The 26,086-nt window shown below is 69.1% G+C and overlaps 15 protein-coding genes across 15 annotated transcripts in view; 8 read left to right on the forward strand and 7 right to left on the reverse strand.

Moving 5' to 3' along the window:
- Nucleotides 1-45: 45 nt before the first annotated feature.
- On the reverse strand, nt 46-2,824 carry V1510DRAFT_166846 (uncharacterized protein). Its single transcript, XM_066930387.1, has one exon. The coding sequence runs from the start codon at nt 2,535-2,537 to the stop codon at nt 129-131; it is 2,409 nt and encodes an 802-aa protein (XP_066791514.1). The 5' UTR covers nt 2,538-2,824; the 3' UTR covers nt 46-128.
- A 906-nt stretch (nt 2,825-3,730) lies between these two features.
- On the reverse strand, nt 3,731-5,184 carry V1510DRAFT_400834 (glycolipid 2-alpha-mannosyltransferase-domain-containing protein; the record flags this gene model as incomplete). The annotated part of the gene is made up of 2 exons (XM_066931986.1): nt 3,731-4,946; nt 4,994-5,184. The coding sequence occupies 2 exons, from the start codon at nt 5,182-5,184 to the stop codon at nt 3,731-3,733; spliced, it is 1,407 nt and encodes a 468-aa protein (XP_066791515.1).
- A 4,382-nt stretch (nt 5,185-9,566) lies between these two features.
- On the forward strand, nt 9,567-10,756 carry V1510DRAFT_410213 (uncharacterized protein). Its single transcript, XM_066932687.1, has one exon. The coding sequence runs from the start codon at nt 9,592-9,594 to the stop codon at nt 10,711-10,713; it is 1,122 nt and encodes a 373-aa protein (XP_066791516.1). The 5' UTR covers nt 9,567-9,591; the 3' UTR covers nt 10,714-10,756.
- A 1,225-nt stretch (nt 10,757-11,981) lies between these two features.
- On the forward strand, nt 11,982-12,463 carry V1510DRAFT_410214 (Prp19/Pso4-like-domain-containing protein; the record flags this gene model as incomplete). Its single annotated transcript, XM_066932688.1, has 3 exons — nt 11,982-12,041; nt 12,075-12,179; nt 12,211-12,463. Coding segments are annotated over 3 exons (404 nt in total), but the record flags the coding sequence as incomplete, so codon positions are not given.
- A 790-nt stretch (nt 12,464-13,253) lies between these two features.
- Nucleotides 13,254-13,747, forward strand: V1510DRAFT_400837 (uncharacterized protein; the record flags this gene model as incomplete). Its single annotated transcript, XM_066931987.1, has 2 exons — nt 13,254-13,281; nt 13,314-13,747. The coding sequence occupies 2 exons, from the start codon at nt 13,254-13,256 to the stop codon at nt 13,745-13,747; spliced, it is 462 nt and encodes a 153-aa protein (XP_066791518.1).
- Nucleotides 13,748-14,970: 1,223 nt separating this feature from the next.
- V1510DRAFT_166961 (uncharacterized protein) lies at nt 14,971-16,067 on the forward strand. Its single transcript, XM_066930388.1, has 3 exons — nt 14,971-15,054; nt 15,084-15,824; nt 15,857-16,067. Exons 1-3 carry the CDS (start codon nt 14,991-14,993, stop codon nt 15,934-15,936), a joined length of 885 nt encoding a protein of 294 aa, XP_066791519.1. The 5' UTR covers nt 14,971-14,990; the 3' UTR covers nt 15,937-16,067.
- Nucleotides 15,972-16,817, reverse strand: V1510DRAFT_400840 (tyrosine phosphatase-like protein; the record flags this gene model as incomplete). The annotated part of the gene is made up of 3 exons (XM_066931988.1): nt 15,972-15,984; nt 16,007-16,617; nt 16,803-16,817. 3 exons carry the CDS (start codon nt 16,815-16,817, stop codon nt 15,972-15,974), a joined length of 639 nt encoding a protein of 212 aa, XP_066791520.1.
- V1510DRAFT_428006 (Prp19/Pso4-like-domain-containing protein) lies at nt 16,574-17,389 on the forward strand. The gene is made up of 3 exons (XM_066935237.1): nt 16,574-16,611; nt 16,803-16,911; nt 16,945-17,389. Exons 2-3 carry the CDS (start codon nt 16,899-16,901, stop codon nt 17,346-17,348), a joined length of 417 nt encoding a protein of 138 aa, XP_066791521.1. The 5' UTR covers nt 16,574-16,611; nt 16,803-16,898; the 3' UTR covers nt 17,349-17,389.
- A 76-nt stretch (nt 17,390-17,465) lies between these two features.
- V1510DRAFT_372444 (uncharacterized protein) lies at nt 17,466-17,851 on the reverse strand (the record flags this gene model as incomplete). Its single annotated transcript, XM_066931494.1, has 2 exons — nt 17,787-17,851; nt 17,466-17,686 (listed from the first exon to the last, which is right to left on the reverse strand). Coding segments are annotated over exons 1-2 (264 nt in total), but the record flags the coding sequence as incomplete, so codon positions are not given.
- Nucleotides 17,852-18,354: 503 nt separating this feature from the next.
- Nucleotides 18,355-18,912, reverse strand: V1510DRAFT_400843 (acyl-CoA N-acyltransferase; the record flags this gene model as incomplete). The annotated part of the gene is made up of 1 exon (XM_066931989.1): nt 18,355-18,912. The coding sequence occupies one exon, from the start codon at nt 18,910-18,912 to the stop codon at nt 18,355-18,357; it is 558 nt and encodes a 185-aa protein (XP_066791523.1).
- Nucleotides 18,913-19,005: 93 nt separating this feature from the next.
- V1510DRAFT_388702 (uncharacterized protein) lies at nt 19,006-20,171 on the forward strand (the record flags this gene model as incomplete). Its single annotated transcript, XM_066931723.1, has 2 exons — nt 19,006-19,090; nt 19,121-20,171. Exons 1-2 carry the CDS (start codon nt 19,023-19,025, stop codon nt 20,169-20,171), a joined length of 1,119 nt encoding a protein of 372 aa, XP_066791524.1. The 5' UTR covers nt 19,006-19,022.
- An 11-nt stretch (nt 20,172-20,182) lies between these two features.
- Nucleotides 20,183-20,788, reverse strand: V1510DRAFT_359207 (uncharacterized protein; the record flags this gene model as incomplete). Its single annotated transcript, XM_066930965.1, has 1 exon — nt 20,183-20,788. One exon carries the CDS (start codon nt 20,786-20,788, stop codon nt 20,183-20,185), a length of 606 nt encoding a protein of 201 aa, XP_066791525.1.
- A 593-nt stretch (nt 20,789-21,381) lies between these two features.
- On the forward strand, nt 21,382-22,559 carry V1510DRAFT_166972 (serine hydrolase FSH). The gene has a single exon (XM_066930389.1). It carries the CDS (start codon nt 21,776-21,778, stop codon nt 22,472-22,474), a length of 699 nt encoding a protein of 232 aa, XP_066791526.1. The 5' UTR covers nt 21,382-21,775; the 3' UTR covers nt 22,475-22,559.
- Nucleotides 22,560-23,864: 1,305 nt separating this feature from the next.
- V1510DRAFT_428012 (putative lactose permease) lies at nt 23,865-25,542 on the forward strand (the record flags this gene model as incomplete). The annotated part of the gene is made up of 2 exons (XM_066935238.1): nt 23,865-24,112; nt 24,146-25,542. The coding sequence occupies 2 exons, from the start codon at nt 23,865-23,867 to the stop codon at nt 25,509-25,511; spliced, it is 1,614 nt and encodes a 537-aa protein (XP_066791527.1). The 3' UTR covers nt 25,512-25,542.
- Nucleotides 25,543-25,865: 323 nt separating this feature from the next.
- Nucleotides 25,866-26,086, reverse strand: part of V1510DRAFT_443808 (SNF2 family N-terminal domain-containing protein) — a gene marked incomplete at its 5' end in the record, with an annotated part of 3,903 nt that continues 3,682 nt past the window's right edge. Inside the window, one exon of the mRNA XM_066935668.1 lies at nt 25,866-26,084. The remainder of the gene's footprint in view (nt 26,085-26,086) is intronic.

Genomic DNA, 26,086 nt, shown 5'->3' on the forward strand with positions numbered 1-26,086 from the left:
ACGGCGTGCGGCGGTGGCCCGTCCGGGGGCCCGTGCGTCTTGGGGTTAGGGCACTGAGCAAGCAAACAAGCAATTCCTATATAACTCCGCCGCTGCGCGGCACAAACCAAACCTGCGCCAAAAGCAAACTAGACCGACAGGTCCCGCGCCTCCAACCGGCGCCGCGCACGGTCGTACAGCGTGCGCGCCGCCCGTAGCCTCGCCGAGACCCGGGCAGCCGGCGCGCGCACGTGAGCGCGCAGGTCGGTCACGTGCGCACCGATATCAGTCACGTGTTCGCGTAGACTGGTCACGTGCTCACGCAGCCCGTCCATGCGCCGCCGCAGCTCGTGCGGCGTCAGGGGCAGCCGCACGGCGCCCTTCAGGCCGTCCAGCCGCGCCCGTTGGCGCTCCCACTCGCCCGCCAGCGCGGCCTGCTGTCGCAGCAGAGCCATTGTCGCGCGCGACACGTAGTCCCGGCGCCCATGCGCGCGCACCAGCCAATCGGCCAGCGCCGACACGTTCGCTGTCGGCAGCAACAACGGCAACATCTGGCGCATGTGGTCCAGCAGCGGCCCCGGCAGCCCCAGTCGGTCCCTCAGTCGTCCGAAGGGATCATACACGGCCAGGGCTGTGTCAGCCGGCGCCGCGACAGCGCCTGCGGCCGTCGCGACAGGCACGGCGAACGTCTCGGCCGCGTCGAGGTCGACGGAGACCGACACCCGCGCCGCACCAAAGTCCAGGTCCACGGCCAGTTCGCCCGCAACCGGGCAATCGCGCGCAGCGACCAGAACCAGCTTCTGGCCGTGCGCCAAACCAATCACGGACGAAACGGGCACGTAGTGGGCGTCCGCGCGCACGGCCACGACCGCGAACTGCGCGTCGTTGTCGCCGCAATGCGGCGTCACCAGTAGGCCCACGGTGTCGGGCGCGCGCAACACGGACGCGGCGGCTGAGCACACCAGCGCCGGTGCTGAAGGTGCGTCCTCGACGGCGGCGACAGCCGCCACGACCACCGGTGCCGCTGGCGGCGGCACCGGCTGATCGTCGAGCAGAATCAGCGAGTGGTATGGAATCGAGACGGGCGCCATCGCGAGGGTATCAACAGAAAGGGGCGCCGGCGACGGGCGTGCCGGCGGCAGAGCCAGCACGGGCGACCGCGGTGCGTCCGCCGCCGGAAAGAGCAGGTACACAACCACGGCGAGGACAAGACTTAGAGCCGAGGCTGCCGCAAGCCCGAGCCGTGGCTTGGAGCTGCGGACCGGCGCCAGGGTCCGATAGAGCTCGAGCGCGGCCGGTGGCAGGAGTCGGCGCGCGGCCGGCGCCGGGTCTGCGTCGAGCGGGACCAGCGGCAGGCCGGCCACGGCCGCGGCCTGGCGCAGCTGCTCGCGGGTCTCGGCGTCGACAGTGGCGGTCCACACAAACAGCTCCGGCCGGATGATCGGCCCGCCGGCGTCACCGCCGGGCGGGCCACGCGCCAGGCCGGCCGGCACGGCGTGGAACAGGCCAGCGGACGTAACCAGGCCGGCGGCCGAAGCCGAGTAGATCTGGGTGACGTCGTAGCCAGCGCGCGTGAGCCGGCGGGTGGCGTCCCACGCACGGTCGTCCAGACAGTCAAAGGTGACAAAGATCCGGCGCGACGGCGGGCGGGGCGCCGGCCGGTCGCGGCCGTCCACGGTGAAGTCGCTCTCGCTGAGCTCGGCCGGAGTCTCGGTGAACTCGGCCGGATCGGACTCGGACCCGGCCCGGAACGCGTCGCTGGCCGAGGCCGACAGCGCGGTCGAGGCCGAGAACGAGAGCACGTCGACCGGGTCGCAGAGCAGGGCGGGCGCGCGGTCAAAGGCAAAGGGCATGTCGGTGTCGTCGCCGTCGGCCGAGCCGTCGACAGACTCAGCCGGATCAAACACGGAGCCGTACATGGACGCGGTCACGGACCCGTAGACGGACCCGGTCTCGGACGCGGTCACGGACTCGGACGCGGTCACGGACTCGGACGCGGTCACGGACTCGGACGCGGTCATGGACCCGTAGGCGGACCCGGACCCGGACCCGAGCTCAGACCCCGCCACGGACCCGGCCACGGTCGCGCCCGCGGCCGTGTCGTCCGCCGTCCGCGGCCGCTCCCCGACCACAGACTCGGCCAGATCCGAGCTGACCATGCAGTACGACAGCGACGACGCCGTCGACAGCGACGACAGCGACACCTGCGACGGCGTCGGCGACAGTACCGGCGACGGCCATCCACGCGTGTCGGCAGCCTCGTCGTCCGCGTAGTACTCGCTCGCCGCCGGATCGCACGCGCCCGTGCTGCCGGGGGTATCTTTGGTATCATCGGGCGCGGCGGCGCCGGCTGCGGTCGTTGAGGTATTCATTGTACACGTCGTGATAGGACGCGAGCGGGGTCGCGTCAACTCCAGAGCACGCGTAGGCGGCTGGCAATGTGCGCACGGCTGGATCGGAGCACAATACGCGTCGGGCGGCGTCAGGAGCAGCAGTACGGGCAGTGTAGAGGGTGCGGATGGTAAACGGCGGTCGCAGGAGCTCGCGGGGAGGTGCATGCCGCGGCCCCGAACAGCGCCCCCGGCACTTTTGGCCACCGGGCGGTGCCAACACGCCACCGCGGCGCCCGTGAGCGGCCGGTCACAGCAGACGGCCGGCCACGGCCCCGGCCACGTGCGCTGGCACCGGCCACGGCCACGCCGCCGGTCACGATAGGCGTGCGGCTCTAGACGTGCGGCTCAGGGCCTGCTGTGCTGCCAGCGCGGCACCGTCTAGGCACGCCGCCACCGGCAGCGCCACACCGCACGTGGCGCCTGCGCCCGCGCGGCCTGCACGGCCGTCGGCCGGCCAGCGCCATCCGTGCAGAACAGAGCCGGGCGCCACGAATATATACGGCGGCGGGGCAGCTGGGCAGTCGCCGCCGACTAGCTGACGGCTGGGCGGCTACGGCCAGGCCCCAGCCACCCGTCTGGCGGCTGGGACGCCTTGCTGCGTGCCTGGATCACACCGCATGCGGTTATCTTATCGGGAACGTCCCAACGCCAGCCGCCGGCTATCTCGTGGCGAGTCATGGCTGCCGCGCTAGCACGACGGGTGGACGGCGACCGAGGTCGCGTGCACGGGTGGGGCGGCATACGGCGGCGGCGACGGAGGTATGCCGCACGGCGTGCGGCGCAGGATAGGGGGCGGCTGCGGCGGCTACGGCGGCTGCGACCGGTGTGCTGGACGCGTGCGGCTGCACCTGTGGCCATGCGCCCGCAGTTGTGGCCGTGCGCCGGCGCGCCGCACTCGATGCGGCGCATCACGTGCGCGTCTCCCGCGCGGCCTGCCGCAGGTAGCGCGACGCGCGACAAGCACCGGGCACGTACGATCGCGAGCGCAGGGCCTCGCCAATGCCACAGCGTCGCCGCGGCTGGTCGCTAGAGCAGTGCCCGGCGTCCCGGAACTGTCAGGTAGATGTATCATATATACGTAAGGCATACATAAGAGCAATAACATTTTCTGTGCAACCATAAACCATTAGAAACTATATAGGCATATCATATAACATCAGGAGGATCAGGTTGATTCGGAGCATAAGGGGTTGAGGTGCATGAGCCGGCAACCGGCGAGATTAACGGGAGCGTATGATCAAACAGGTCGGGGTGAGATCGGAACAAAACAACAAAACGGACGGAACGTGGGTAGATAGACGAAGATGGCGACAGAGTGCGTAGATTGAGAAAAACAAGTGTCCGGAGCAGCCGGGCGACTAGGACGTCCAGCCGCCGATGGCGTCGACCCAGAAGGGCAGACAGGAGCCTTCCTTGCCCTCGACGTCGGTGATGTCGGTGTCGCACTTGCAGCGGCAGCCCGAGCCGTACTCGCGGTCGGGGTCCCAGTTGTCCCAGTACCGGTCCTCGGCGATGTGCTTTTTGTTGACGGGTTCGCGGATGAAAGGCGTACGCGGCAGCTGCTTGCCGGGCGCATTACCCGGGCAGTGCTGGATGGTGGTGTGGCGGTAGCCAATGTCGCGGAAGTAGTGGACCTGCTCGGGACCGAGGAAGACGCCGGCGGCGAGCGAGTGCACTGGCGCGTCGCCCCAGCGCTCGTTCCAGAAGCCGCCAGAGCGGTCAAGCGACTCGAAAAAGTCCTCGTACTCCTTCGACCGGAAAAAGTCCAGCCGGGCGATCTCGAAGTTCGACCAGAAGTGGCACAGGTTGTACTTCTGGCCGTCCATCGCGTCCGCATCGATGTCACTGGGCGGCGGGAACGTCAGGTCCTCGTCATCCGTGTCGGGCGCGGGAACGCCGCCGAACGCCGCGTTTTCGTCCTCCTTCTTCTCGAGGAAGACCTCCCACATGCCCTTGGACGTGATGTTGCGCGACTTGCGGTAGCCCGACACGTACCGGAACAGGTTCGGCACCGTGTCCATGAGCTCCTTGATCACGATCGTGAAGCCGTAGACCTTGTTGTTGCGCTCCATGTAGACGAACGGGTCGTACGTGATGTCGCAGAAGTACTTGACCTCAGGCTCCACGCGCCAGTACCACTCGTACTTGGCCAGCAGCGGGTGCTTGTAGAAGAATCCGGAGTAGAACCGGCACATGTGGTGGTACGACTCCATACCGCCGTACATGATCGCGGCGTCGCCCTGCAGCGCAATGCCCTCCTTGATCTCGTCCTGGTCGGCCCAGCTCGGGAAGTCCCACAGGTCGTTTCCGATCGTGCCAAACTCGACCTTGGATTCGGTGTTGTTCTGAATCGCCTCGCGGAAGGTCGAGTTGAACGGCTCGTCGTTCAGGAACACGTACGGGTAGTGGAACCAGCGGTTGAAGTGCCGCTCGAGCGAGAGCATCGACTGTAGCACGCCCTCGATCTCCTTGTTGCGCGCCAGCACAACCAGGACCGCGTTGGCGCGCGGCGCCGACGTGTCCGGCTCGACACAGCCGTACACAAACGGCTCGTCGATCGACGTGTTCATGCCCCTAAAACGTCAGCGGCCGCCGCGGGCGCCTGCGGGCGCTCTACTTACCGAAGTTCGGGCAGCTTGGCCTTGGACGTGCCCGGGAACAGGGCGCGCGCCGCCGGCGAGCGGTCGCGCATGCAGAACCCGAACACAAACAGCGCAATAACGGGAAGCAGGAGCAGTGCTCCCAGGGGGGCTCTCACGGACGCCGTCACACGCACACGCTTGCGTAGTAGGTCTACTGACGACCGTGGCATCTTGCGGACCCATGCCACCGCGCGCACGCGGCGCGACGCAGGCGGGGTGCCCATCTTCAATTCCGTTGTCAGCGGCGACGAGTCGGCGGAGTACGCGCCGGGCGTGGCGGAATAGGGCGACAGAAGGTTCGCGTTCGACGGCGGGTATGATGGTGACGACGGCGACGACGACACAGGCGAACCGGATGAGCCTGTCGAGTATGAGCCTGGCGGTGGGGACGCCGGTTGCCGCTGGTGCGGAAAGGTCTGGCCCGTCGGACTGCCGGACGGGGGAGATGCCGGTGCTGACGGCGGTGCGGACGAGAACCCAGCGGGCTCACGCTGCTGATGCTGGTGCCGCAGCTGGCTAGGGTTTTTGCTGCCGTTGTCGGCGCGGCGGACCATTGCTATAAGCGGCGCGACGCGAGCAAGACAGGCGCGGCCGGCGACAGAGACGGCCGCCGGGACGGGTCCTCGGACGGGTAGCCGGCGACAGGCCCTCGAATGGGGCGGCCGGCGACTGGCCGGCTGGTAGCCGGAGTGCCGGAGAGACGACCGGCGGACCTAGCGTCTGGCCGGACGCCTGAGTCGGATGCTTTGACGAATCCGCCGGGAGAGTCGGCAGACGGTCCCGCGGAGTGTTTGCCGGAGTGCGCGCGATTGTCCACACGCGCAGAGACCGATACCGTGGGCGGCTCCAAGACACGGTGCTGGAGCGGATGAGTGCTGGTCAAGAGAAAAAAATCTCTTCGTGCTTAAAAAAAGGCGCCCCAGCGATTTTGTCAACCGCCAAATTTAGGCGTGAGCCGCCGCGGTTAGTGGAGTCGGGCAGAGGCCGAAAGTAGTGGTACCGACCACTAACTCAGTGGAGGCGCCAAAGAGGCAAGGCCGAAACGACGGTGGCGGTGCGTGCGGCGGGTGCAGGCGCGCGGGCCCGGGCGCCCCGTAGCGGGTGACCCGCAGGCGTGGCGCAGTAATTACCCGGCTTCCGTTTCCGGCAACCGCAATTGGTCTTCTGTCCCGGCTGCTCGGGGCCGCCTGCCAGAGGCCGTCGCCGGCGTCCGGACGGCCAGTGGCCTTCTGGAGGGCCGGGCAGCCCAAAGGGACAGCCACCGACCCACTACGCTCCGCTGGTTCGCTTAGATAGGCGATAGATACGACGATAGCTGATAGGACCAGTGTGACACGGTGACAGCGTGACTGGGCGGGTCCAGTCACACTTTACCCGGCATGGTGTGGCTGCGCCGTGCGACGCCACTACTATGTGCCTGGAGACCGGTGGAGGCCGGTGGCGGCCGCTTGCTCCCGTGGCAGATGGGTGCAGAGCGGCTGCCGTTGGCGTGGCGCTCGTGACCCGCCGTGGCACTGCGACCCGCGTGCCGACCCGCGTGCCCACCACATGTGGCGGTGCACCCTGGCGCGGCTTATTGTGCAAATCCGCCGGGCCATCGCACCACGGTGGCTGCGCTAGGCGTGCGGCCGACCCAGCGTACTGCGCAGCCTTGCCGCCGCGCCAAGGCCCGTAGCCGTACCAGCCACCAGCGTGGCTGTCTCAGGCCCGCACTGGCTAGCGGCCAGGGCTTTCTGCTTCTCGCCGACGCCGGAGCCAATCGCCCGCAGGTCTAGCCTTCGAGCTGCTCCGACAAGGCCAACTGTACGTCGCGAGAAGCTTGTAGAAGGTTGCCCTGATCTACGCGAACAGCGTGTTCGGCGCCGCGTTCAGTCCTCTGTCTACGGCACGGGGTGCTCGCGACAGTCACGCGGACTAGCGAGTGCAGCGGCCCGCACTTACTTCCGCGGGCCATGCCGTACGCGCACCCGATCTCGTTCCTGCTTTGGCTTCGTACGGCTACTGCGGCGCTGGCCAGGCCTTCACGACCGCCCGCGGGCGCGAGCTCGCACAGGCCGGCACGCGCCCACCGGCTCACGGCATCACTGGCTAGGCCACTCTCCCCCAGCCTAGCCCTACGCCCCACAGACGCTGCTGTTGACGCACGAACCCGTTATTTACATGCACAAAGGTCTGGATCTGGCTGCCACCGAACAGCGGCTACCGCTTCGACTACTAGGCATTTGTCACGGTTGCCCACGGCGGCTGCCACGGCTGCGTGGCGGGCAAGGGGTGGCGTGGCAGATTGCCGTGAAGCCGCCGAGCCCCTGGAGATTTGCCTTCTCCTCTAGCGTTCGTGAACGTGGTCGCACTATTGGCGTTGCTTGGCTGTTCGGGCAAGTGAGCGACCGTCGCGACTACGCAAGCACGCATTTTTGGCTCTCTTGCACCTGCCGCTCGCTTGCGCGCCATGAAGTCGACCTGGTCTCGTGCGGCTTGCACGTGCTCAGGTAGTACTCTGTCGCGGCAGCCGGAAGTCTCGGCCCGGGAGATTGCAGTTCACGCAGCATGGCGGATGGCGCTGGCCATTCCTGTGCCATACGCGCCTGCCAAGACATTCTGGCCGCCAGACGTAGGCTCTCGCCGCTTCCAAGTCTGTCAGCTGGCGACCGAGATGGCGTCTGGAACGCTTCAAACCTGTAAGCTTCAGAGCGGCCTTTGGTGCTAGCAGAGTCGGATGCGGCCGGACGCAATCTGACCGCACCGCGCGTAGCTACTCTACTCGCTTGAGACAGCCAGTGGTGCCGTAAAAGGGGCGCGGCACCGGTCGTGTGGACAATATGCCAGTCTAGGCAGGCGACGGCGGTCCGTAGTCAATCCAGCACAATGGACCCAGTCATGCGCATAGCGCGACTCTATTAATTTGGGAACGTGGGGGCATGGCGTATGCGTCCCGGATGCGATGCTTGTGCATATCTTTCAAACTCCAGCCATGATCGCAAGATAGCTCGGCATGCACGGCCCGCGGGTCACAAATTCGCAAAGTGGCCAACTTTAGATCCGTAGATAATTCCGGCCGTGATGGTTTCGCATGGCTGGTCGACTCTGTTTGGCCAGCCACGGGCGACATGCTTGGTCAGCGCTATTATCGCCTTTTTAGACTGGTGAGCTGGCACTATCAGCGCGTCTGATCCGTATACAGCCTTACCGCCTATGACAGCCGGTGCGACAGCGGCGGAGATAGACGCGGTCTATCTTGCGCTCAGGGACTCCCGCAATCGTTGCTACAGAGCCGGCAGCTGGGTGTCAATGTAGACGTTGCACGTGGCTGTCGCGCGAGTGCTTGGCCCTGGCCGGGACAAACAGAGACCCTTGGCAGCGGTTGAGCACACACTACGCGCTGCGAGGCGGGCCGGACGGCACTCGCCGCCAGATGCCAGCCGCTCATCGCGCATGCGACCTCCTGGGCTGCGGGGCCAGTGGCGGTGGTGGCGGCTACGGGCGTAGCGGGCATGCGCCGACCACGTGATGTGAGCCTCATGGCGTGCGGCTGGTATCGCGCCGCATGATGTGCGGCTCACGTGAGCCGCAGTGCGTGCGGCGCATATCAGCCGCAGTGCGTGCGGCTCATGCAGGCGCCGCCACGCCGCACGCCACGGCGGCGCCACCCACACCGACGTCACCGAGCGTGCATGCAGGCGAATGCTAGCCGGGCCAAGTGTCCTGGGCGTCCGGCACACCCAAACACCGGTCGCATTGCCGTCCCCGACGCGGCCTCCGACCGCCGCCAGACCGCAACCGCGCCTACAGCCATGCTCTCCGCCGCGGCGATCCGAGCGGCAGGCCGGCGGCGACGCAAACCCGCCGCCGGCGGTCTGCAATCTCTCTCTGCCAAGCCCTTTTCGGCATCGCTCTCGCGTAGACGGCTGCCACAGCGGCTGTGCTCGCCGCCAGAACAAATGAGTCGCCGGCTGGTGGACGCTACGAACGCCACATTCGGGCTCCTGCGAGCGCCGGCGAGCACCAGAAGCCTGCAGAGGCGGCCAGAACGGCTGGCGTGGTGGGGCAGCGCCGGCAATTGCGCGTCGGAACGCCGCCGGCTGACAAGTCTGGCTGTCCGGCCGCCGCTAGAGTGTGCGAGCATGCGGCGACCAGCACTCGCGCGAAAGTTTAGATAGGCCAGCAGCCTACGGGAGCCGTCAGCAGGCGATCGAACGAGCTATCGCGGGCACTATCGGGCGCCCGGCGCCGGCAGGCCTATCGGCGGCGGCAGCCGCTAGCACTGGCGCAGTCGGTGAGGGCTTGGCGTGCGATAGCGTCCGGCCGGAGGCACGTCCCAAGACAGAGTCACGGCCGGGGAAGGCTGCAAGGAACGGCGGCAGCAGTAGACAGTCCTGCAACTGCATACGCTAGTGCACAGGGCCCGGGGCACTAGCAGATAAGACGAGCGCAAAGTGGCAGGCGCCGAGAACAAGTTAAGGTTCCGGGAGAAATAAGCGCAGATGTGCCGGGAGCACACGCGAGGGCTGGTCGCGACTATAAGATGGACGCCGATTCGCAGGACGGGAAGACAGAACACCTACTAGAGAGTCTGCAAAATGAAGTTCACTGCTGGAATCGTGAGCGCGCTGCTGGCGTCGGCCGTTACGGCCGCCTCGCCCTACAAGAAGATCTTCATCGAGAACGATGGCTGCACGGGCCTCAACATCCTGTTTCCCCTGCTCGGCGACATCGAGATCGTCGGCATGTCCGGCTCGATGGGCTCGTACTCGCGTGTCGACGCCGTCGGCTCGTGCTCGACCCTGCTCGCGGACCTGAACATGACGTCGTGCATCCCGCTGTACGCCGGCGCCGAGCACCCGCTGCTGTTCAACAAGAACACTTTCAAGGTCTGGGAGACCCTGTACGGCCCCCTCGTCTGGGAGGGTGCTTTCACGGCCGGCTACGAGGACTCGTACACGTGGGACGAGATCAACTACGACGACACGACCTTCGCGGCCGTCGAGCTGATCAAGGCCGTCAAGGCCGCGCCCCATGAGGTCCTGGTCTACGCCGCCGGCACCATGACGACCGTTGCCCAGGCTCTGACCATCTGGCCCGAGATGCCCAAGTACACCCGTGGTCTGACCATCATGGGCGGCTACCTCGACGGCCAGATCGCCCAGGCCACCGGCGGCAACATGACCTCGGACCTGTTTTCGGACATCAACCTGATCCAGGACCCCGAGGCCGCCCAGATGGTCCTGACTGCCGACTGGCCCGAGCTCATCATCGGCGCCAACGTCACCAACACCATCTACCCGACCACCGAGCTCTTTGAGCGCATCGTCGAGAAGGTTGGCGGCATCGAGAACGTCCGCACCAACCCCGACCTGAAGGCTGTGCTTGCTTTCGTCGGCGAGAACGCTACTGCCCCTGACGCCTCGACCAACCTGCCGCTGTGGGACGAGATCGTGTCGGCTTACACCGCCTACCCCGACCTCATCAAGTCCGAGATCAAGATCAAGCTGGCTGTCGACACCTCGATTGCGTCGCCCTTCTACGGCAACATTCGCGTCTGGTCGGAGGAGCTTGCGCCCAAGCACGGCGTCAAGACCGGCACCGCCCGCTGGATCACCGACATCGACCGCGAGCGCATCGAGAACATGATCGTCGACGTCTACACCAAGAACTGGAACGAGTACTGTAAGGTCGGCGGTCCCCTGGACTTCGACTTGTAGATAGTGTAATATTTGTCGGACAATTTGAAAATTATTTACTGAGCGCCCCCGCGTCACCGCCGCCGGCCACCGTGGATGTTGGCACTGCCGCAGCCGCGGCGGCTACCCGCCACCGCCGTGTCAGCACGGCCGGGAGCCGTATCGCCTGCCTCCAGCCGCAGCTGCGGTGTCGTCGACTCCGATCCTACCCGGCACGGCAACAAACTCTAATGGGCACTAGAGATACTGCCGGAACTCTAATTTTTTCTCCTGTGCCTGTGGCGCCGCCGCCGGTGGAGCTTGGCTGGGCAGCGATAGACGGCGGAGGGGTGCCGGGCGAGGTGGCTGGTGCCAGAACCGCATGCGTCTGCATGCGTCGGCTGCGGTGCCGTCCGCGGCGGCCGCTGAGTCGCTGCAGCGGTCCCAGAGTGCTGCGCCGTTGCACTTAGGCACCGGTAGCGCACATACCAGATGCGCTAGTCCTATCTGGGAACCGCTCACATGTAGTGCAGTGCAAACGCGTCCAGTGTGGATCCAGCGATCCCGTCGTCTGAGTACGCTGCCGCCCTGTATCGACCTGTGCTTTCTTTGTGCTACACTGTCCGCCCTAACGCAGATTGCCTCTGCCTAATTCGTCCACACCGCGCGCTGAGCTTAATGAGTAACCCTGCATGACTCTCGCGGTGCAGTCCGATGCGCATCTCACTAGCTTGATGCGGCAATGCCTTCCCGCAGTACTGGCGAGCGGTAACCGCATTCCACGCGCTTGCACAGCGTCCAACCAAGCGGCGTCCTGCGTTGCGGCGCTGGTGCGACAGGGTTGTGGCGTCGGGCGGGGTCGCTGGCCGGCCGAGGTGCAAAGGGCTAGAGCACCGGCGAGCGCGGGGTGGTTTGCCACGGCTCGCTGCGGGCCAGCAGCTTGCTGGTCTGGCCGTGTTGCTGGGGTGCAGCCAGATAGGGTGACAGGGTGGTCGAGCGGTGGCCAAGCGCGTCTGAGTGTAGACAGCGGAGCGAGGCGGCCATTGTGGCTGGAGCCTGGCCGGACGTGGGCCGTTGGCCTGCTGGCGAGCGCGGTGTCGGCCGCGGCCGCGGCGCCGGGGCCGACCGGCGCCGGCCGCTGTTTCGTAGTCGCCCGGCGGCGCAGCGCACGCCACCACAGCCCGGCCGCGCCACACGCCCGCCCGCCCTGCGCGTTTGGGACAACGCCGCCGCGGTGGTGCGGCGCAAAGTGGTGATCGCCGGGTAACCTGTGCAAAACTTCGCCGCACGCGGCCGCCAAACGTCGGCAGCCATGATTTGTGCAATCTCGGGAGCGCCGCCCACGGCCGCCGTCGTGTCGCGCAAAAGTGGTACGTGGATTGGCGTCGCCATGCTGACCGCAGGATGCGTCTTTGAGCGCGCGCTGATTGAGGCGTACATCGACCAGAACGGCACCGACCCGATCTCGGGCGAGCCGCTGACCACCGCCGACCTGGTCACGATCGACTGTGAGTGATTCGCCGATCGAGCTGACCGCAGACAAGCCTACCGTGGGCCAGACACCGGCGCTGGCGTCGCTGCCGGCGATGCTGCAGGCCTTCCAGGGCGAGTGGGACGCCAAGCTCAAGGAGACCCTCACGCTCAAGCAGGAGCTTGTCAAGGCCAAGCAGGAGCTGTCCGCCGCCCTGTACCACTACGATGCTGCTGTGCGCGTCGCCTCGGACCTGGCGGCCGAGCGCGATGCGGCGCGCGCCGAGATTATCGCTCTGTCAAAATAGAGACTGTGCGTCTATAAGGCCTGTCGGACGGTCCTTGTCGGACGGTCGTCGCCCAAGGCGCTGTGTCCGGCGGTTCTTGCCGTTGGCAAGCCTGCCGCGACGACTCCGTCGGGGGCAGCCGCCCATTGCGCAGGGCGATGCTGTGCTGTGGATGGATCGTAGTGCGGGCCGCTCGCCGGCCACACCCAGCGGAGCTGGCCGTAGAAGCCACGGCAAGCCATTCGATGGTCTTGCGCTGGCGACAGCTGCCAGGACGACTGCAGCCAGTCACCGCCGCGTCCAGCGACCGTATAGCAGCCGTCTCAGGCGTCCAGCGGCCTCCACGCCGCCCAACGGCCGTCTGACAGCCTTCACGCCGTGTATACACAGCAGCCGGTCCGACGGGCAGCCATCGTCGCCGAGTCGCCGCCGCAGGCTCGCCCACACGGCCGCCACTCCAGCACTACGTATGTCTTCTTTCTCCAAACGCAGGCAGATTCTGCGCGCGCAATCGTACAAGAAGTTGCTCTTGGTGCCATAACCACCGTCATTCAGCATTCTCGACCAAAGACGGAACTGTGTGATCCCTTGTCGACACCCGGTGGAGACGGTCGGGTGGGACGCGGGATATAACTAACACCGGCGACGGAAAGTAGCAGCTGCGAGCCCGCTACATCTACCATCCGTCGCGACGCTGCTGGGCAGCGGAAAATTTGCGAGAAGAAAACTGGGGGGGAAAATATTTATAGTGTTGTGACGTTAAGCTGCGCTACGGCGACAAGCAATTCGACGGCAGTACCGACAAACGGGCGCACGGCAGAGGAGATGTCGAAGCGGGCCAAGATCGCACTGGGTAGGTTGAGTAGCGCGGTGCGCTGACGGCAGCCGAGCGCCAGCAGCCGGCGTTTCTGCTGCGGATGCGCGGCCTGGTGCCGGACGGGCCGACCGTGGACACGAAACGGACGGATCCGGGGCTGGCAGACGAGGACGACGGCGAGGAGGAGGACGTGCCGATCGAGGTCGATGGCCGGACGATCACGCGCGCGCAGCTCGAGCGGCTGCAGGCCGGAGTCTCGCTGGACGAGCAGGATCGGCAGGACGCCGCGGCCAAGGCGGCGGCGGAGGCGGCGGCGGCGCGCGCGGAGGCCGAGCGGGCGGCGGCCGAGCGGCGGGCCGGCGCGGGCCACATTGGCGCGCGGGCGGGCGCGCGGCGGAGCGACAAGGACAAGGACAAGGCCAAGACCGGCGGGGCCGGCGGCGTGACCAAGCCGCGCAAGAAAAAGGCGCGGCAGGTCGCGCTCTCGTTCGACGAGGAGTAATGCAATAATGTACACGATGCAGTCAGACAAAGATCTCAAAGGTGCCGCGGGCGCCGGCGATGGAGTGGTTGCAGACGACGCACTTGCCGTCCTTGCGGCGGGCGGTGGTGCGGCGCTTGGCCAGCGCGCAGTCGCCGCAGTAGACGTGGCCGCAGCGGCCGGCCCAGATGCGGCCGCTGTTGTCGGGGGGGCGCGGCGCCGGCGCGGCGGCCGGGTCGGCCGGGTCGGCCGGGTCGGCCGGTGCGGCCGGCGGATCGACGCGGCCGCCGAGCTCGCGCCCGCACGCGCAGCACACGAGCTTGCGCGCCCCGTCGATCGCGTGCGTGTAGCCGTCGCGAGCCGGGCCCGGCCGCGGGATGCGCTGCGCGGTCTCCTCGCGCGCGAGGACCTCGTTGCGGGCGATGGCAGCCATGCGGGCCGTGTTGCGGGCGCGCGCCCAGGCCACGTTCGGGCTGACGTCGAGCTGGTTGGCGAACGCGAGCTCGACGTAACGGCGGCCGGTCGTCTGCAGCGTGCGCAGGTCGCGGCGCACGTCGGCCATGCGGCCAAACAGGCCCTCGATGCCCAGGCCGGTGCCGCCGCCGCCGGAGACGACGCCGGTGATGTCCTCCAGGTCCCAGGACGGGTCGTCAAAGTCGACGGCGAGGTCGTCGTCGTCGCCGTCGTCGTGGTACTCGTAGTCGTCGTCGTCGTCGTCGTCCGGGATCAGGTCGTCGTGCCGCCGCCCGTCGTCCCACGTGTAGTCGAGCTCGGGCCGGGCAAACGGCCGGGGCAGGGCGCGGTCGGGCGGCGGCCGCGGGCCGTGGCGCAGCACGTCCGTCGACGTGTGCACCGTCGGCCGCGTTGTCTGGCGGATCGGGTCGTAGAACGTCGTGCGGGGCGGCGGCTGCGCCGGGATCGAGTCGAGGTCGATCACCTCGGGCGGGTCGCGCGCGGCGACGACCTCGACGTCCGCCGAACCGCGGGCGGAGCCCGGCTCGGACGGCGGGGTACTGCGGGCAAAGTAGGGCGGCACTGGCGTCAGCGGTGCGGGCGCGGACTCACCTTCCAGAGGCATTTGGCGGCCGGCGTGTCGTCTGCGGCGAGATGGGAGCGGGCGCCGCAGGACGTGCGGCGTGGCGAGCCGCAGGGCGTGCGGCGCACCTGCGTCTCTGCGCCGCACGTGCTGCGGCGCACCCGGCGCCACACGTGCGCCGCCGCCGCACGTCGTGCGGCAACTAGCCCGGCCGCCCGCCCTGTCCCCATGGACTCCAAACGACTGCTTGTGGTCGGCCCGCCCGGCTCGGGCAAGCTGACGCTGGTCAAGGGTACGTGCCGCGAGGCCCCGCTGACGCAGAACTGACCGGATCCGTGCCGGCGATCGCCGCGGCTGAGACGCCGCTGGACGGCCTGCTGGCCGCCGACGCCGGCCGGCCGTCGCACGCCGGCCTCTCGCACACCCTGCGGCTGGAGAACAAGTACTTCACGGCCGACGTGGGCGTGTGGGTCGACGAGTACGCGGCGGCTGCCGGCAGCGACGTGCCCACGCTGGACGAGTGGATCGCGGCGTTTGCGGCGCCCGAGGCCCGCGCCGTGCTGGACGAAATCGGCTGCGTGGCCGTGACAATGCGCAAGGGCGCCGACGCGGCGGCCGCGGCGGCCGCCGCCGATGCCGCCGTGGCCCAGGCGACCGCCATCGGCGCGCTGCTGCGCCGGCACGCCGGCGGCGCCGACGACGACTGGCCCGGCGAGCGTCTCGTCGTCGCCGTCGGCAGCGGCGTCCTCGACACAGCCGCCCTCGACGCGCGGCTCGGCGACGTCGGCTTCGAGCTCGTCGACCTCGGCGCGTCCGGCCGCGGCGCGTACGGCGAGCTCGTCGGCGCCGCGCGCATCCGCGAGGTGCTGGAGGCGTTTGCCGCGCCCAGCGAGGACCGCGCCGGCTACATCACGTTCGGGTCGGACGGCGAGGCCGAGCCGGCCGCAGACGACGCCAGCGAGGCCAGCGCGGCCAGCGACACCGAGCCCGGCCCGGCCGAGCCCACCGCGGCCGACGTCGACGGGCTCGAGCGGCTGATGGAGCGCATGAAGGCAGTCAAAGGCGCGTGCGCGCGCGGACGTTCTAACGTACAGAGCAAAGCGAGGGCCTCGCGTTCGAGGCACGGCGAGCCATGGCCGACGAGCTGGTCGAGGACCTGCTGCGGATGCTGTAGCAATCACATCGCCCGGCGCTTGCCGAGGTTCTTCATCACCCGCCGGCGCTGCTTGAGCATGTGCGTGAACATGACGTAGAAGCCCGGGATGTAGACCACCAGGATCGCGCGCAGCAGCCAGCCGTAGAGCACCGACCAGCGGTCGGCGAACGGCAGCGCGGCGATCATCACGAGCATCTCGGACGCGACGCCGATGGGGTACAGCACGTAGAACGTGTTGTAGCGCAGCCACGTCAGCGTGCGCGGCACGCTGCCGCGCAGGTTAAAGGCGTAGTACGCGTAGCGGACGATCTCGGTCACGGACCACGCGAGGATCATGCTCGTGTACGCCGGCGACTTGCCGGCGAGCGGGAACAGGTAGACGACGCCCCAGACGAGCAGGATCCGCGACGCGACCTGGATGGCCGTCGTCGCCAGCGGCGACCGGACGAGCCCGACCGCGGCGTGCACCACCTCGAGCAGCGCGCCGGTCTGCACCCAGCAGGCGAACGAGCCCAGCCCGTCGGCCATGTACTCGGGGCCGACGAGCGGCAGCAGGATCGCCCACCGCAGAAAGACGCCGGTCCAGAACGCGCCCGAGACCGCGTTGTAGACAAAGAGGTACGAGTTGGTGGCGGACGGGGCCGGCGCCGCGCTGCCGGCCTTGCTGGCGGCCGCCTTGGATCGGGTGCGGGTCTCCATCTGCCGTCAGCGCTGGTGGATGGGTGCCAGGGCGGCAATGGCCGCAGAGGCCAGGTGGCCTGGGCGCCGCGGGGCGCGCAGGCCGGCCGCTGCCGGCGCCGGCCGGCCGGCACGCGTCCGCCGGCAGCAGCCGCGGCCGCTGCCGGCCGCTGGCCGCCGGCCGGCCCGGCGTGGCGCGCACTCACCTCTTTTCCTGCCATTGACCGTGTTTTGCTCGCGTCGTGGTGGGCACCTCGTGAGATCTCGCTTTTTTTTCGCCTTTTTTTCACCCCCGACCCCCGATGAACTGCGCCCGTAAGTCGCCGCCGCCGCCCCGCTGACCGCCAGTGTCTAACGAACCGATCCCGCCGTCGGTCGCCGCGGTCGTGTCGCCGCGGTCCGGCCGGGTGTTTGCGCGGCCCGCGCTAGAGGCGCACCTGCGTGAGCACGGCCGCGATCCCATCACGGACGAAGAGCTCGCGCTGGACGAGCTCGTCGAGATCGCGCCGGCCGCCGGCGGCGCCGGCGCCGCCGTGGCCGGCGCCGGGCTGCCGGCGCTGCTGCGCGGCTTCACGAGCGAGTACGACGCCGTGGCGCTGCAGAACTTCCAGCTGCGGCTCGAGCTGGAAAAGACCCGCCGCGAGCTGGCATCAACACTGTACATGCACGACGCGGCCGTGCGCGTGGCCGCCCGGGTCAAGGGCGAGCGCGACGCAGCGGTCGCGCAGGCGGCGCAGCTGCGCGGCGCGTAGATGGATGTTACGGAGCAATAATACATGTATTTCTAGCTGGAGCGCTAGCGGGCGGCGACGCGGCCGCCGCGGCCGCCGCGCATGCTCTGCGCGCGGCCGACGGGGTGCATGCCGTGGCCGTGCGACGAACGGAACATGGGCGCATTGCGGAGCATGTCGGGGACGATGAAGAAGCGGATGTGCGAGCCGCGGATGTAGACCTGCTCCAGATGCGACACGCGGCCGTCGCGCGCGGTGACGGTGATGTCGCGCAGCTGGCAGTTCATGTTGTCCTCGATCTCGAGGAGCTTGCCGCGGTACGTGGACCCGGACGTGAGCTCGAGGGTCACGATGTGGCCCTGCGGTCAGCGATCTGCGGCGGCGACGGGGGGGGCGGGCCGGCGGAGGCCGCGCGGAGGGGCCGGGAGCGGGCCGCGGCCGGCCGCGCGAAGGACTCACCTGCGCCTCATTGAGGAGCTTGATCGGAATGCCAATGGATCCCATCGTGTGTGCTCGTGGCGATGGTGCGGCGGGTGTGAAAACCTTTCAAGCGGCGGGCCGCGCGGCGCGACGGATGTGCAACGTCACGTGACGCGCCGCACGCCGTGCGGCGCGCCGCGCAGCCGCGCGAGCCCGCCGTATCATGCAATTCATTACTAACGTGTCATGCGCGTCTGTGCGTCGACGCAGGGGCGCGACCGCGCGGCCGGCGGACCCGCGGACCGCGCAGCCGCGGACCGGCGGACCCGCACGGACACACCGGTCCGCGCGGACCCGCGCGGACCCGCGCGGACCCGCGCAGACCCGCGTGGACCCGTGCCGTCGGCCCGCCGTCCGGCCGCGCTTCCCCGCCCGGACGCTCCCGAATTGAGGCTCCGGCGCACCGCCTCGCACCGCCCTGCACCGCCCCGCGCTGCCCCCGGCGGCACGCGACCGCGGGATGTGACGAGCCGCACGGGATTGGGACATCCGGGATCGGACCGAGCCCGGACGCCCGGCCGGGCGAGCGGTGCGGCGGACAAAGAGCTCACATCCGTGCCGGCGGCTCCCGCCCCCCGTCGACCGCCTTGGCCATCACCAGGGCGTCGCCGCGGCCGCGGTAGTACCCCGGATCGACCTTCAGCGGCCGGTAGCCGTGCTTCTCGTAGAACCGCAGCGCGCGGCTGTTGGTCGTCTCGGTCGACAGCACGTAGGCGTCGGTCGCCAGCGCGTCCTCCAGCGTGCGCAGCAGGTCGCCACCCAGGCCCGTCCCCCGCCAGCCGTCGGCCACGGCCAGCGTCAGGACGTGGCCCGTGGGCCCGCGCGCAGACGGCGCCCGGCGGCCAGAGACCGCGCCGACCACGGCGCCCGCGCAGTCGACCGCAAAGAAGCAGTGTGCGTTGGCCGCGTAGGTGAACTGGAGAAAGAATCGGGCGCCGTAGGCCACCGGCAGGTGGCAACCGTGGAACGCGCGCACGCGACCGATGTCGGGCGTGCGCATGGCGCAGATTGCAGGCGCGGTGCGCGCGCAGTCGGCCGCGGCCGCGCACCGCTGGGGCGCGGCCGCGGCGTGGTGGTCGGCGGGCGCGGGCAGGACGAGGGCCATGTGGGCAGAGCTGCCGGCCGCGCGGGGAAATAGGCCTGCGCCGCACGCCGTGCGGCGTCACGTGGCCCGTGCGCTCCCAGCGAAAATCTGCACCGCCGCACGCACCCGCCATGGACTCCTCCTGCAACCGCTGCGGCGCGCCCGCCGCGCTCGTCTCGCGCGGCGAGCACTTTTGCAGGTACGTTGCCTCCCGGGCCTGCTGACCCAGTGCCTGTTTTGTGCGATTCGTCTCCGGCAAGGCCCGGCGACGGCTCGAGGGCCTCAAGGTCGCCTACGCCCGCGACGGCCCGGCGCCGGCGCCGCGGCCCGTCGTGCTCGCGCTCGGCCTGACGGCGGCCTCGATCACGCTGCTCGATCTGCTGACCGAGTCGCTGGCCGAGCAACGCCGTGTGCACCGCGGCCGCGTCGGATTCGACCTCACGGCCGTCCACGTTGACGTCGCCGCGGACGCGGCCGGATCTACAGCCGCACGCGCTGCGTTCGACCGCCTGGCCGCGGCCAATGCGGACGTGCGCTTTGTCTGGCGCGACCCGGCCGACTTCCTGGCGTCGCCGGCCGAGTTTGCCGCCGCTGCCGACGGCTCCGCCGGCTTCGGCGCCGACGCTCCGCCGGCCACGCTGGCCGCCATCCTGGCCGCCGTCGACCGCAGCGCGCGGCCCGACCTCGTCGCCATCGTCGTCGAGCGGCTCGTGGCCGCCACCGCCGCCGGCGCCACCGTCATCTGGGCCGACACCATGACCCGGCTCGCCGAGCGGACGCTGGCGCTGACGGCCAAGGGCCGCGGCGCAGCGATCCCGGCCGCGCTCGCCGAAGGCGCCGCGCTGCAGCCGCTGCGCGAGGTCCTGCGGTCCGAGGCCGAGGCGTACGTGCGGCTGCGGGCCCTCGACGGCGTCTGCGAGCGGCCGGCCCGGCCAGCGGTCGTCCGCATGATGTCGGTCGACGACGTCATGCGCGGCTACATCGCCGACGTCGAGCCCGCCTTCCCCAGCGTCGTTTCGACCGTCGTGCGCACGGCCGACAAGCTGCAGGACAGCGGGCCCGGCGCAGCCGTCTGCGTGCTCTGCGGGGCCGCTTCCGACGGCGCGCCCCAGCGCTGGCTCGAGCGCATCACCGTCCAGGCCGCGCCCGCGCCCGCCGATCCGCCGGCCGACCCGGCGCCGCTCTGCTACGGCTGCGTGGTGGCCACGCGCGGGCGCGCGTTCCCGTGGCCGCGCCCGTCCGGCGCGGCCGTCGCGGCGCAGTTTGAGATCTCGGAATAGTTGCTAATACATCATCGTGCGTCCAGGCCGTGGCGCGCAATGCTCGCCCGCTTGTCCGTCGGCGCCGGCGCCGGCTGCGGCTGCACGCCGTGCGCGCGCAGCGCCTTCTCGCCCTTCTTGCGCAGGTGTGCCTCGAGCATGAGCGCGTTGCGGCAGTTGCTCTTGTACACGGCGTCCACGGCGTCGCCGACAATCGGTATCAGGCCCAGGCCAAAGTCCAGCGCCAGGTTGGTCAGCATCCGCATCTGCAGCCACAGCGGCAGGCCGCCGTCGACCGTCTTGGCCAGGTCGATCACCATGGCGCCCAGGTAGCCGGCGATGATGTCGCCCACGAACGGAATCAGGCCGATCACCGAGCCCCAGCCCATGCGCACGCCGCAGATCGAGCCCAGGCACATCTCGAGGTAGTGCGCCCGGCGCAGGACCTTGTGCAGAACCTGCGCATCGTGCTCCGAGATGCCCGGCGGCGCCGTGCGCTTCCGGCGCGAGCCCTTCTTTTTCTTGCCGAGCTCGGCTTCCGGGATGTTCTCGTAGTACGGGTCCTCGGTGATCCCGTACTGGTTGACCACCGACTCCTTGAAGAACTTGTTGGCAAAGTACTTGCTGATGAACGACATTCTGGCGGGGGGGGTCGAGCTGGGTGGCCCGGCGCTTTTATTAGCTTTCGCGTGCTGATCGGGCCTTTTGGAGCTGGGACGTGCCGTGCGGCTGCTGCGCCACGCGCCACCGATCGCTGGCCTCCCCCTGTGGCTGCCGTCCGCCGAGCCGCACCGCGCGCGCTTGGCTCGCCACTGCCGCGCGGCCTGCGCCTGCATGCACAGCCTCGCTGCCGTGCGGCTGGCTGCGCGCCGCACTTGCTCGTGGGGTTAGGGCTTAGATCGACACGACGTCACCCGTCCCAGTCGCCACGTGCGGCTCAGGCACTATTTCGGACTCGTCGCCCACTTGGGTGCGCTGCGGCGAGCGCTGCCGCGTGACACTCCGGCGGTCCAGCGTGCTGGGCTGCGGCGTCGAGAGCTGTGCGGCTATGGCTGAGCCACCAACGGAGTCACCTGACACCACGGGCTCTGCGGCAACAGTGCGGTCGGCCCAGGCGACAATTGTAGGCTGACAGGCGGGCTTGGCCTGGCCGCAGGGCACGCCCGGCGGAGCGTCTCTGAGGCCTGTTGCGAGCCGCTGGCGGCTCTGTCGAGATCGGGCAGCGCCAGACGGCCGTCTAGTCCCTGATACCCTCGACAAAGTCGCTGCGCAGTCGCCGCCGGAGCTGGCAGTCGCTGCCGGAGGCCGCAGTCGCTGCCGCCGTGCCCTACCACCGGCAATTGCACGAGGGGGGGGGGCGTAACCACGTTACACAATGTGATCTATCAAACATTGAAAGTCCGCAGGTCACAGCACGACCGGACCCAGTCCGCGTACGTCGTCGACAGGCCCCTGTCGCAGCGCCACGACGGCCGCGGCACCGCCACGCATCGCCGGCGGCCCGCCGAGCTGTCCGGCACGCCGGCGAGCTGGCGCGCGCTTGATAGGCCACAACGCGTCGGCGAGGAACCGGGCCGGGTAACTCAAACTTTTCTCCGACGGCCGCCGTCGGCAGCATCCACACCATGGCGACCACAAAGAAGATCCTGTTCCTGCACGGGTACATGCAGTCCGGGGACCTGTTCCTGCGGAAGGTGTCGGGCCTGCGCAAAGCGCTCAAGAAGGAGTTTGGGTACTTTGGATGCTTTCCCGACGGCCCCGTGCAGGTGCACGCGCCAGACTCGGCGGACCCCGAGGAGCGCGCGCGGCTGTACCAATCGGCCGTCGGCGAGGAGATGTTTGGCTGGTGGGTGCTCGAGAAGGGCGTCTATGCCGGGGCCGAGAAGACCTTCCCGCTGCTGCGTGAGTACATGCTGGCCGAGGGCCCGTTCGAGGGCGTCGTCGGGTTCTCGCAGGGCGCGGCGGTCGCCGCCGCGCTCTGCGCGGCCATGCCCACGGTGATGCCGGACGTGCCGCCGCTCAAGTTCGGCGTGTTTTACTCGGGGTTCCTCCCCGAGGCGCCGTTCCGGCAGTATTTCGAGACCAAGCTGGCTGTGCCGTCGCTGCACGTCCTCGGCTCGGTCGACACGCTCGTGTCGGAGGAGCGCACGCTGGCGCTGTACGACGCGTGCGCCGAGGACACGCGCACGCTGTACCGGCACCCGGGCGGACACTTTGTGCCGAACTCGAAGGACACGGTGGCCGTCATCACGGGCTGGGTGCGCAACGCGACGGCGCCGCCGGCCCCCGCCACCCCGGACGATGACGGCTGGGAGAGCGCCTAGGGGCGCGTGCGGGATGCGGGTGGGGCGGTGGCGATCGGGGGCACGCGGCGCGCAATCGGCGGCGCGTGGCCGGCGACGTGTGGCCGGCAGCCAGGGCCGCCAGCGGCCGCCAGAGGCCGCCAGCAGCCGTCCGGCGCCGCGCCGGGCCGGCCACCGGTCGGGCCAGCGCCTAGGCCCTAAGCGGTCTCGGCACGCCCTGCCAAGGCCCGTTGTTCTTTGTCTGCCTGCCAGCGCCGGCCGCGCCCGTCCGCACCGGGCCTGCGGGCGCTGCCAGGACGCGGCCGCCCGCCGCGCATCGGCCGGTGCGAGCGCCGGCCCCGCCTGTCAGGCGTGTGACCGCGGCTGCGCAGCGCCTGCCGGCTGCCATCCCGCGCGAGCGCGGCAGCGCGCGGCGACCGCAGGCGGACGATCGCTGGCGAGCCGCGCGCTAATGCACGCTAATCGCGTTTGGGTGCATCCGGTGCCAATTAGCCTAATAGAGACCCCAGATAGAACATCGTGGCGCCCGGCGCCGGACTGCCGTGCTGCGTGCGGGGCCGCCCCGCGGGGTGCCCGCGGGGTGCACGTGCAGCCCCGCCCCCGCGTGACCGCGCCTGGCAGATGCCGTGCGCGGACCGCGGGGGGTGCCGAGGCCGCGCGGCGGCGGCGGCTGACCTCACGGCGCATGCGGCGCGGACTACCCGGCCGAGCCAAGGGGCTGGGCGCGCTCTGCGCGCCGGCCGGGCCCGCTCCGCCGGCCGGGGGCGGCCGCGCCGTCGCGCCAGGCGCGCGCCGGGCCAGCACGGCGCGTACGGCTCTATCCGCACGAGGGGCGGCCGCTGCCGAACCGCAAGCGCGAGCGGGCAGGCGAGACGGCCGGGGAAGCTGGAACAGCGGTGGCCGATAGTCCGGCCGAACTGCAGGCGCAGGTGGGCGCTAGTACCCCATGAGGCTAGCGCTGCGTTCCTGGGCTCGCGCCTAGCGCGGACGGGCAACGCACCTGCCCGTTTGGGACACGCTCCACTTGCGCGTGTGGGGTAAGCTTCGTCCCCTGGCCTCCCGGGTTCCCCGGCGGCCGCCCCGTGCACACTTTTCGCGAAATTCTCCGGCAACAATGGCAGATCGTTAAGCCTCCCGACGCGACGGCCGAGGCGCAAGCGCAGCCGACGGTCGCCTGCACCCCGGGCGTCCCAGTCCCCATCCGGCCCCAAGCGCGTGCCGCCTGCCCCGAACAGCAGCCTGCGGCGCTTCCCCAGGCCGCCGTAGCCCGTCCGGGCCGCACTAACGGTTGCGGAGGCGGGGTACGTGGCAGTCATTGTCCGGGGACGTCAGACGTCGTCCGGGGTTGGCAGGCTCGTGGCAGATAAATAGGCGGCCAGGGCCGGCGACAGCAGCACGCACCAACTTCACAATGAACCAGGTCAAGGACATTGAAGACCAGAAGGCCGAGATGGCCCAGCTCGAGAACGCGCTCTCGGCCGACAAGGTCGAGATCGCGATCCAGAGCTTCACCGAGAAGCCGTCGCCGTGGACGGCGCGCATGTTCCGGCTGTACGCGTGCCTGGCCGTGTCGTACATGGCGGCCACGCTCAACGGCTACGACGGCTCGCTGATGAGCTCGATCAACGCCATGACGTCCTACCAGGAGTTCTTCGGCATGTGAGTGCGCGCTGCGGCGGCCGCTGACCCCAGGTCCTCCGCGGGCTCGGGCACCGGCCTCGTCTTTGCCATGTACAACATCGGCTCGATCCCGGCCGTGCTGATCACGGGCCCGGTCAACGACCGGTACGGGCGCCGCGTCGGCATGTTCATCGGCGCCGCGCTCGTCATTATCGCGACGTGCATCCAGGCGCCGGCCAAGAACCGCGCCATGTTCCTCATCGGCCGGTTCCTGCTCGGCATGGGCCAGTCGTTCTGCTCCGTGTCCGGGCCCTGCTACGCGACCGAGATGGCCCACCCGACGTGGCGCGGCACGCTCACCGGCATGTACAACACGTGCTGGTACATTGGCTCGATCATCGCGTCGTGGGTGGCCTACGGCTGCGCCTACGTCGACTCGGACTACGCGTTCCGCATCCCGATCTGGTGCCAGCTCTTCACCTCGGTCTTCATCGTGGCCTTTGCGTTCTTCATCCCCGAGTCGCCGCGCTGGCTGATGGCCCAGGGCCGCATCGACGAGGCCCGCCACATCCTGGCCGAGTACCACGGCGAGGGCGACGCCAACAACCCGATCGTGAGCATGCAGATCAACGAGATGTACGCCCAGATCTCCGTCACCGGCTCGGACAAGCGCTGGTGGGACTTCCGCCAGCTGTTCAACAGCAAGTCGGCGCGCGCGCGCCTGTGGTGCGTCATCGGCATGGCCGTCTTTGGCCAGTGCTCGGGCAACTCGGTCACGTCGTACTACCTGCCGACCATGATGGAGATTGCGGGGATCACCGACGAGCACACCAAGCTCATGCTGAACGGCATCATGCCCGCGCTGTGCTACGTGGGCGCCGTGATCGGTGCCAACATGACCGACCGCATCGGCCGCCGGCCGCTGCTGCTGTACACCGGCCTGATCTCCTCGGCGTGTTTCGCCATTATCACCGCCACGACCAAGTACGGCGTGGAGAACCACAACACCCTGGCGACGAACTGCTCGATTGCGTTTGTCTACATCTTCTCGGTCCAGTTCGCGTTCGGCTGGACCCCGCTGCAGGCCATGTACATCTCCGAGACCCTGACGACCGAGACCCGGGCCAAGGGCACTGCGCTCGGCAACTTCTCGTCGGCCGTGGCCAGTACCGTCATCCAGTACGTGTCTGGGCCGGCCTTCCAGAACATCTCGTACTACTTCTACCTCGTGTTTGTGGTCTGGGACCTGTTTGAGTGCACCATCATCTACTTCTTCTTCGTCGAGACGAAGGACCGCACGCTGGAGGAGCTCAACGAGGTCTTTGACGACCCGCACCCCGTCAAGCGGTCGCTGCAGAAGCGTTCCGAGGACACCGTGGTCAACGCCATGCGCGACGCGGAAGCCAAGGACGCGGACGTTGAAATGACAAAGGTCTAGTGTAATTAGTGTAATTGTTTATTGTCACGAGTAACTGTTCTGGCACCGTCCAGGAGTGGCGGGCGAGGCGGCTGGCGAGCCTCCGGCGGCGACTCCGTCGGGGGTGGCTGCCCTGCGGGCAGGTTGGCGGGGACGTGGTGACGGAGCGGGTGCCGGAGACGGGCGGGGACGGGGGGACAGGGGCGCCGCCGCACGGCGTGCGGCGCGATCAGCCGCGTGTCGTGCGGCTCGGCAGCCACATGCGCGGCGCAGTCAGCCGGTGCGGTGCGGCGCAGTCAGCCGGTGTCGTGCGGCGCAGTCAGCCGCGTGTCGTGCGGCTCGGCAGCCACATGCACGGCGCAGTCAGCGGGTGCCGCGCGGCGCAGTCAGCCGGTGTCGTGCGGCGCAGTCAGCCGCGTGTCGTGCGGCTCGGCAGCCACATGCGCGGCGCAGTCAGCCGCTGCCGTGCGGCGCAGTCAGCCGCGTGTCGTGCGGCTCAGCAGCCACATGCGCGGCGCAGTCAGCCGCTGCCGTGCGGCGCAGTCAGCCGCGTGTCGTGCGGCTCAGCAGCCACATGCGCGGCGCAGTCAGCCGCT

Source organism: Dipodascopsis tothii, assembly GCF_038497935.1.
Source record: "Dipodascopsis tothii strain CBS 759.85 unplaced genomic scaffold V1510scaffold_2, whole genome shotgun sequence".
Lineage (NCBI taxonomy): Eukaryota > Fungi > Ascomycota > Lipomycetes > Lipomycetales > Lipomycetaceae > Neoaidaea > Neoaidaea tothii.